Source organism: Trachymyrmex cornetzi, unplaced genomic scaffold (genome assembly GCF_001594075.2).
Source record: "Trachymyrmex cornetzi isolate Tcor2-1 unplaced genomic scaffold, Tcor1.1 scaffold309, whole genome shotgun sequence".
Classification (NCBI taxonomy): Eukaryota; Metazoa; Arthropoda; class Insecta; order Hymenoptera; family Formicidae; genus Trachymyrmex; species Trachymyrmex cornetzi.
This window is the reverse complement of record NW_017297786.1, coordinates 670,429-679,492: the sequence shown is the minus strand read 5'-3', so window position 1 is coordinate 679,492 and position 9,064 is coordinate 670,429. Positions and strand designations below refer to the sequence as shown.

At 42.7% G+C, this 9,064-nt stretch overlaps 2 protein-coding genes across 3 annotated transcripts in view; both read left to right on the top strand.

Moving 5' to 3' along the window:
* Positions 1–1,665, top strand: part of LOC108762600 (large proline-rich protein BAG6) — a 9,132-nt gene extending 7,467 nt beyond the window's left edge. For both annotated transcript variants that reach the window (XM_018509670.1, XM_018509669.1), the window contains exon 20: positions 243–1,665. In XM_018509670.1, the coding sequence (XP_018365172.1) occupies positions 243–671 (429 nt within the window). In that variant the 3' untranslated portion in view covers positions 672–1,665. The remainder of the gene's footprint in view (positions 1–242) is intronic.
* A 5,598-nt stretch (positions 1,666–7,263) lies between these two features.
* LOC108762551 (protein groucho-1) overlaps positions 7,264–9,064 on the top strand; it is a 30,570-nt gene continuing 28,769 nt past the window's right edge. The window contains exon 1 of the mRNA XM_018509590.1: positions 7,264–7,324. Coding sequence (XP_018365092.1) covers positions 7,264–7,324 — 61 coding nt within the window. The remainder of the gene's footprint in view (positions 7,325–9,064) is intronic.

Here is a 9,064-nt window from a genome sequence, read left to right as displayed (position 1 = left end):
GAGGACCGAGAAGAAATTCCGGAAACATTCCCTGGCCACGAAGCTTTACCTTCGGTAGGTCAACACGAATATAAAAAAGAATTTATTGAATGTAATTCTCAATAACCGAAGTTCTTAATAACAAAAATTTTCCGTAAAAAATTTCTTAACGCTTGTTTAAAAATCTTAACGCTTCAATATATAATAATATTTGTTTGGCAACATGTATTTATTTAATAAGTTGCATATATATTTTTTTCTAGGATTGGGTCCCAATTATCGCTCGCGACGGTGTGAGACAACGTAGGCAGTTGCAAATGCAGGGTGTAACACCGAACAGCGGCGTGACGACGTTTAGCGACGCGTACCTAGGCGGTCTACCAAGTAAACGTCGCAAGTTGATCGAACAACAGAAACCGCGATTACTAGTTAGCCCTACGCCGAATCATCATTCGACTATAGCAGCATCCATGGAACGGTTGGTCAGAGAGGGAGTCGGTCGTGCCGGTGTCGAGGAAGTCGAAGGCGCCGCTGTGGCTGTCGCAGCGGATCCCGCTGTGCGTCGCGCGTTTGGTCAGGCAATCAGGGACTGCTTAAATCCGTGCCGATATGGCACGCCAGACTTTCCGGATCCATTGCGCTTCCCGAATGCGACCAAATATTTCGCGGATCAGGAACGTCCACCGAAATAATCAGCGGCGAGATATAATATCGTACTCTGACTTGTGTTATTAATTTAAAGGTGATACATTAGGTATCGATGAATGAAAGTCGGCTGATGTCCTGAGAGAATCGACGCGCAAGGAAGGAGGTCTCACGTGGACAATTACGTAGAAAGAAAAAAAATATATTTCTTTTTCCCCTCTATTGATGAAAAGAGGGAGAGAGGACAAATGTATTTTTAACTGGCTGATCGACACGGTGCAGATGTATCTACATGTTATCTATATGCTCATATCAATATTCGCTTTAATAGATTCACATTTTGACAGAACTCTTCTCCGGATTAAGTTTATGATTAAATAATATTTAGAATCTTACTGAAATCAAATTTTCCATCAAGTATCAATTTCAAAGAAAATTGATAAATCAACTGATAGATCAATTTCGTAAAAAATTAATTTTATGGAAAATCGTCATTAATTTCCACTAAAATACGATATATATCCTGCGTATACATAAATGTAAAAACTGTTAACCGCGCACCCATCTAGTTATGATTTTTGCACCCGTGCACCTGCTAGTTCTGAATTGTCTTCTTTGCTTGCGTAAAAAATTTTCTTTCCATAGTTCTTTCCTTATTAAGTTAATTTAAATTCCCGCATTACCGTGACTTTGAAACAATCGTAGACCAAGAAATAGATCGAATTTTATACTTTTTTTTTCTTGGCTCAACACACGTTTGACAATGTTACATTTTGTAAGCGATGGCGTTGTAAGTTTTGAGAAAAGTTTTATCGCGCGCGCGCATGTTTCGTAATTAACTAATTCTTGCGAGATTCGACGTTTCCGGAGCGATGTCTTTTTATGACGTATGTTCTCTATGCGCGTGTCGCATCATGAGAATAACAAGCAAATTGACGCGTACGATGCGTGGTATGATAACGTACTATATGTGAAGTATGTTTAATCGTTCTAATAACCAGTTGTATGGAGAAATGAAAAAAAAAACCAATAAAGTTGTGTATCCCTTTTCCTTTGTCTTTCCGCATCGATTTGTACCTTCTTTTTAGCGATAAGATCATGACCAACAGGTAATGTCGCTTGAATAAGTAATTCGTAACACCACCGGGGATAGAATTCTCGTGGCAATATCAAGACAAAGGTGAGTGCGGCTTAATATCCGAAATTAATGCAAAACACTCTTTTGATAGGTAAACAGCTTTTGAAGTAAGTGGCAAATAATTGTCCATAAAATAATTAGACGATATTAGAATATTTATGAAAACTAAAGTGAATTATAGATTAACGAGCCACATCATTTCATTAATCGCCAATTTTATTTATTTCTCATCTTTTTCTCTAATTTTTCGTTAATTTATCGAATAATCGAAGTCTATTACAGAAGGTACAAAGAAATAGATGGTATCGCCGTCTACTGCTAGATATCATCGTGGTTAACATCTGTAATACGTAAGAGCGCCAGTTATTACACGCATGACTGACCATCACGCCCGCCGAGGAATCGGATCGCTTTACGTTCGGTTCACCTCCGCGAACCCGATACTGTCGATTAAATTTTCATAATCGCACGAAGCGAGGGAGAGAGGGAGGTCATTCATCGAGATGGTAATCGTGTCGAATTAGAAAAGGGATAGCTAGCAATTTTTAACCCGCGGCTCCATTGTCGTCGTCACTTCAGGGCGACATTATTATTCGAATTCCGTTTGATTCGAGTGCGGGGCTGTTCATAAATCCGATTTCGAGTATCTCTGACTAACGAGGACAAATTTCACTCGATTCCACGGTAATCCTATTTGCGCGCGCGCAATCTAGAAAAATCGGGATTACGAAAATTCCCGATCGATAATCGTAGTGTTTACAGAACGGCAATGAAAACAAATGTAATTTAATTTCCACGAGAAACGTACTGCGCGTTTATTATCGCGGTCACTCTCGAGAACTCTTATATAGATCGATGAGATCAGATTTCGCAGCGGTTCCATCAACCGTGCACGTGTGTGTTAAAGTAAAGCGGTTCTTTAATCATCAGCGGCATTACATCGCGATCAAGCGATACGCGCGCGATACGAAGCGCGAGACTTTATTCGCGACGACAACACAGAGGCCATTCCCTCGGCCGTCGAGCGTAAGCTCGATCTTGCCGTGAATTACGAATTACAACGTAACGCCGTGTAATATCTTCTTCCGCGAGGGGGGAGATCGTTATACACGCTCGACCAAATGTTCCCTCCAACTCTCCCGCGGCCGACCGTCGTCGAACCACAATTTCGAGAAACGATCCGGAAAGGAGAGGCGTCGGTATTAATTGGTCGCGGACGAGGAACACGGCCGACGTTCCTCGGTTTCTTCGTTTTTTTCTTTTTCCCCCCGCTGCGAGGCGACGGAAAGACGACCTAAGACGATGACGACGGCGATGTTCCCGCGTCGCGACTCGGCGACTCTCCCTTGCCGCGTTTGGAGCAGAAGAGACCAACGGGAATACAGCTTCCCTTCCGCCTCTTCTTCTCTCCTATCTCCCTCGTCATTCGCCGCCGGGGTATATCCTCGACCGCGTATACCGCGCTTACACCACGTACCGCGCGTATACCACGTCCACACGTACGTACACGGGCGTACACACCGCGCGGTCGTCGGTCGAAAGGCTCGCGGGGGAAGAGCGCGTAGAAAGGCATAATAAAGGCAGGTAGAGAGTATACGATATCCGCGCGGACTCGACGACCAGCTGTCGGCCGCGGCTCGCGACTACGTGCGCGATTGGTCGCCGGGCCGTCGTTCTTTCGATCGGATTGGTCTTTTTCGCCGCTCGACGACGCCTCTTTATTCACTACGGGGCGTCGCCGTGTATTTTTATGCACGCAGGTTGGCCACGTCGCGTCGAACGCGATTCTTATAGGCGCACTTGGCGCGTCTCCCAAAGTCTTCGAGTCGAGCCGGTCCGCGCGGATTCCGCCGTTCGTTGCTGCTGGTGCTTAAGCTGCTGTTGCTAGTGCTGCCGCCGCCGCCGTCGCCGTCGTCGCCGCCGCCGCCGCTGCTACGAGGCCGAGGTTAAGACGCCTTGGCAATCAAGTAGAACCTCGGGCAAGCAGGGCCGGTTACGGCGCGCGGCGTCGCGTCGGTATATACACGAGTAAAGAAAGAGAGGGAGAGGAAGAGCGAGAGAAAACGTGGTACACGAAGGCGGCCATATTTAGAAAAGGAAATCAGCGAAGAGCATTTCGCGCCGCGTACCACCGGAGCTAACTCTCTTCTCCTCTTCTCTCTGTGACCCTCCATTCCACAACTACGACGAAGACCACCTTATCGTTTCGCTCTCGTATCCTCCCGACTCTGGTTCGATCTTCTACACCGGGGGCTCTTTCCGCAGCCCGCGTCGTTCCAATGGATTTGACAGATGAAAAGTAACAGGCCGTCTCTCTCTCTCTCTTTCTCTCTCTCGCGAACGTACCGATACTTCTCCACCGAGGCGAATATATATTAACGGAAAGTGGGGGAAGGGGTAGAGGAGGGAGGCGCGAAATAAGTCACGTACTTTTCTTTTTCGCGTGTAACGGCGTCCCGGCGCTAATAACGATCGTCTTTATCTACCAACCTACCTACCCTTCATTCTTTCGATCTCTCTTTCTTCTTTCCTTCGCGCGAAACGCGAGAAAATGCTTGCGGAATCTTTTTTTTTTCTTCGCGCGTACCTATATACGTACACATGCGCGAATGTCGATCGGGTGTACCTCCTGCGCGCGTAATCACGTGCGGATAGACGGCTCCGTAGCCGGAGTTTTCCGAGGGCTTTTTTGCAGTTGCGAAGCTGCTTGTTGTCGAGTCGACGAAGCACGAGAGAGACGGAGAGAGAGCTCGAGAGCTTTTTCCGCGTTGCACTTACATGTAACGTGATTTCTTCTTCACGATCTCTTCTCTCTTTCTATATGTACACATATACATGCACATATAGTGAGAGGGGCAGGGGGGAAAGAGGAGCGCGAGAAAGAAATCGCGTTATATGCCGTATATATGTATATATACATACACACACATTATATATATATATCTATATATATATATGTATGTATATAATGTATACTACACATTCTAAATTTCTTGCAGTGAAATCTCACTCCAAAAAAAATACAACCACCCTTCTTGAAAAAGAGTGACAATTTTCACTCTTTTTAGAGTGAATTTTCACTTCAAAGGAGTGAAATCTCATTCCAAAAAAGTGACATTTCACTCCATTGAAGTGAAACTTCACTCCAAAAAGAGTAAAAATTGTCACTTTTTTAAGAAGTAAAATATTTCCAATTGTTTTTAAGAACGGTTGTATTTTCACTCTCTTAGAGTGAGAGTTCACTGCAAGAAATTTAGAGCATACTAATTATTATCTGCAATTTATTTGCCTTCTTTTAAAAATATATATTAATACTTCCGAATCTTAAGCCAGAAACATAGAAAAACGTAAATTACCAAGACGTAAACAATAAGCTCATCATAGTTGAAAACGTAAGGTCCTCTATATTGTGGTTGGCCAATTTGCTTACTACTTACGTCTCACTATGTTTTTTCATTCTTCTGGCTTTACTTTGGATTATGGTGGTTCTAGTGCTTGAAGGGGCTTATCTTAGTACATTATATAAATGACGCTTTTTCTCTCCCTTTTTCTTTCTCGCTGCCATTCTTCCGTTTTTGATACGCGTACGCAGAAGCTTCTCTCATTTTCCCATCCGGATCGTGACTCTGTTATTTTCTCTGTCAAACCGCGAACGTTTTTGACGTATTCGATTCGAATCGGCTATACTTTTGCCAAGAAAAGATCGACTTGGAATTGCTTGGAATATTCGCGGTTCGTGGAACGTGCGCTTGCGAAAGATTTTCGCGTCGTGCATTTAGAAATGACAGATTCGAGGCAGGGATTTCGAGCGCGACGAAAGGAAAAGGCTCGATCGATCGTCGACAGTTTCGTTCGTGCGGTCCCAAAGGAAAGAATGATTTCGGGAACGCCGGGAAGCTTCGTCGCGGAGAGCGACCAAATCGGAATTCGTCGTCAGGTCGTCGCTTCGCGTTTGCACGCACGCGCGCAAACGTCGAGCGGCGTTCTGTATCCCGCGCCGATTTACGACCGAGCCAATTGGCAGCCGTTGCAACCGCTCGGAATAATGCCAATTAACACGTTTTTCGACGAGTCAACCGCTCGAAAGCGAATGGACGGTGGCGCGTATCCGGTTCGCCGACGAGGGGCGCGACGAACGAAGGTTCTTTGGCTCGAAATATTTTCCAGAACAAATCGTGCGTCCAAAAAAAAAAAAGAGAGAGAGTACACAAGCGTATCATCGTTAGAACTGAAATCATGCGTTTTAATACTAGAAATGATATGATACTATTTTAACCTCGCAAATTATTTCAATTTTTTTTTGCATTAGACAGTTCAGAATATTGAAAATATGTGAATATAATTCAAATAATTTTAATGACATAAATAATACCATTTTTGGTTCCACTAATCATTTCAGTTTTTTTCTTTTTTGCATTAGATATTATAGTAAAGAATTTATATCGACGATATGCAGTTATATAATTCAAAGAATTCTAATGACACAGATAATATCAAAATACTATTTTGGTTCCACTAGCCATTTCAGTTTTTTTCTTTTTTGCTAGATGTACAGTTGGTTTCACAGAAAGGTTGCAACACTTTTTTTCGATGGCTTTCGAAATGCAGTTTGCTCACCGGAAAGATTGATACAGAATATTGAAAATATGTAAATATAATACAAATAATATCAAAATAATTTTTCATTCACCGAAAACAAAGCAAATTATCAAATTAGTATCTTCGGCAGTTCTGTCATTGGTGATTCTATAATAATATATTTTTTACCATCACATTAAAACATGTTTGATTTTGTTTAGATTCACCATCGGACAAATGGTTTGAAAGAAAGTCTGCAGAGTTTTTTCTTTTTATCTATTATCACGATATCTACGATAGTGATGATACGGCGATGATTTTTGCGGCTAAGTGTCGGGAATCAATACCGATAACTACTCGCGCGATGAAAAAGTATTGTGCTCTCAATACCGATAATTAGTGTACAAAAGCTCGAAAGTGACGAGTGACTGATAAAAAAAAAAAGATCGATAAGCTCGATAAACGAGACGTTCTTGTACTTACAAAACTAATCCCGTTAAGGAAAAGAGAAGAACGTGTTTCGAGCGTGTATCCAGAATGGCGCCGGGTCGATCGAGAGCTCGGTTATAGAAAATATTATGTTTTGTACAGCGGAGGCGATAACGCTAACGATAAAGCCCGGCGGAATTTTTCTCTTTGGACGAGATCCGGATGCATTCCCGGGAGTAAACGAGACGCTGGGTCATTATCGCGCCACTTAGTTTTGCATCGCCTATACGCGGTTATCTTTTTAAGTCGTAACATTCTTTACTCTCAGAGTCCGTCCGTCCGAGCGGAATGTCGATAAGGCGCGAGATAATGAGACAGCGGCGTTTTCTATCAAGCGCACCATTTTGACAGCGCGACCCGATAATATAGTGTATCCCATACAGCGTGCACCTATCTCGAACGCGATAATGATATCCCGAAATATATATATAAATATGTATAATGATAACAAGAGCAAAGAGCCACGAACGCGTCCGCAGAAGTGGAAAAAGGAATGTAAAGAAGAAACAAATTATCGATATATACGTCTTTAGAAAGGCATTACATAGTGATCAGTTTCGAGGTTTCGACACAGTTTGTCAACAGGGACGAAGTTATTTTTCTTTTTTTTTATCTATACGTATTTTTGTCTATACGTATTTTTGTCTCAGTGATCTAGTTTACGCTGTACGTTTGGCCCGCTATCAGGTATCCTTGTTTAATCTATAGATTATATCGCGTGTAGGTAGCGATTTAAACGTACGGTGTAACCAAGCCATTGTGGACGCATCATTGTCCTTTAGCCTCTTTCGTTACGCTTAATTGTAAAAGGTTTACAGTATAATACGTCTATTTACGTATGAATACTCTTTATTCTTTTCAATTTGAAGTTACACCTATTATACTATTTTAACGCAAGTGCGACGGCTCTTTAATTTTTTGTCAATTGATGTATCTGTCTCACAATCAGTTATTCCTTTGGAGGATGCTTTAAAACGTTTAACCTCTCTTTTTCCGCGGTGTCCTTCGTAAAACTCCTACAGAAATTACCAACTTACAGAAATTATCACCGGATCTAAATTCTTCTTTACTAGTCTTTAGAAACATATTTTGAGAACTCAGCGGGACTTGCTTAAATGCGTGCAAAACACGTTTTACGGTTTCCTTTTTTTCCCTTTCAGTATAGGAATTGTTGCATTTTTCCGATGAAAAAGCTCTTTTTGAAATACGGCATCACGTGTTATACTGAGAGAAATGTTTCGGTACGTACCCATTTATTTTGTTGATATTCGACTAACAAAAACTTTCTTACTTTTTCATTTAAAAATTGTGTTGTTCTAATTGTTGGAATAATCAAATTTTGATTAAAACAATTTCTTTTTTAAATAAAAATAAATAGTTATACGTATCAAACATTTTTCTCAGTGTACTTTCTTTTTTTTTATCTTAGAGCGGAAGCACAGAGTTTTACATAATGCATAATGCATAAGAAAATGAATGAATCAGAGTCCTTGATTTTCTTCTTTTTTTATGAAATGAAAGACTCTAATTAGTCGATTGCCTTATGCGTTATGCGCAAGAATCTGCTCCTGTCCTTAGATTGTTTTTATTATATTATCTTTCTGCGTTCTTTTAAAAGAAAATTATAGATTCTCTAAATCGTTCCATTATAAGCTTCTCGCACGTCTCGTTCGAGCGCGTCGATAAATTATCATTTGAATTCTCATATCATCGAATCCCCAGGTATACCATATTTTTCTGCGTTCTCGGACCGAAATCTCACAGAAATCTCGACGAAAAGTATTTCCGTTAAGATTCCGCCAACGTCTTTCCTCACCACGGGGGGCTTCTTGCGTTCGCAAGACATCCCGCAGGCTGAGAAACTCCGACGGAACATTTGTTGAAAACGGAAATATTTCCCCTTGTGGCAGGAGAGGAGAGCACGTGGAGGGCGTACCCGGGCGACACCTAGCGCCCGGAAGGTGGCGGGCCGAACGTTCCTTGGCGGCGAGTGACGTCGGCGACGGTCCCGACTCCCGAGTCCCGACGCGACCGCGACGGCCCGGTTCAGTTCAGTTAACACACGCGCGTTGTCGGGTGCGCATCGTATCGTGTATATCGTCATCATTAGAGGGGCCACGTCGTCACGTCGTCTTGCTACTCTACGGCAGTCTCTTCGCGCGGTTCCCCTCCGTACGGTGCCGTACGTGCGCGTGCAGGAACGCCGTACTCATGCGCGACATTCGCGGATACTCC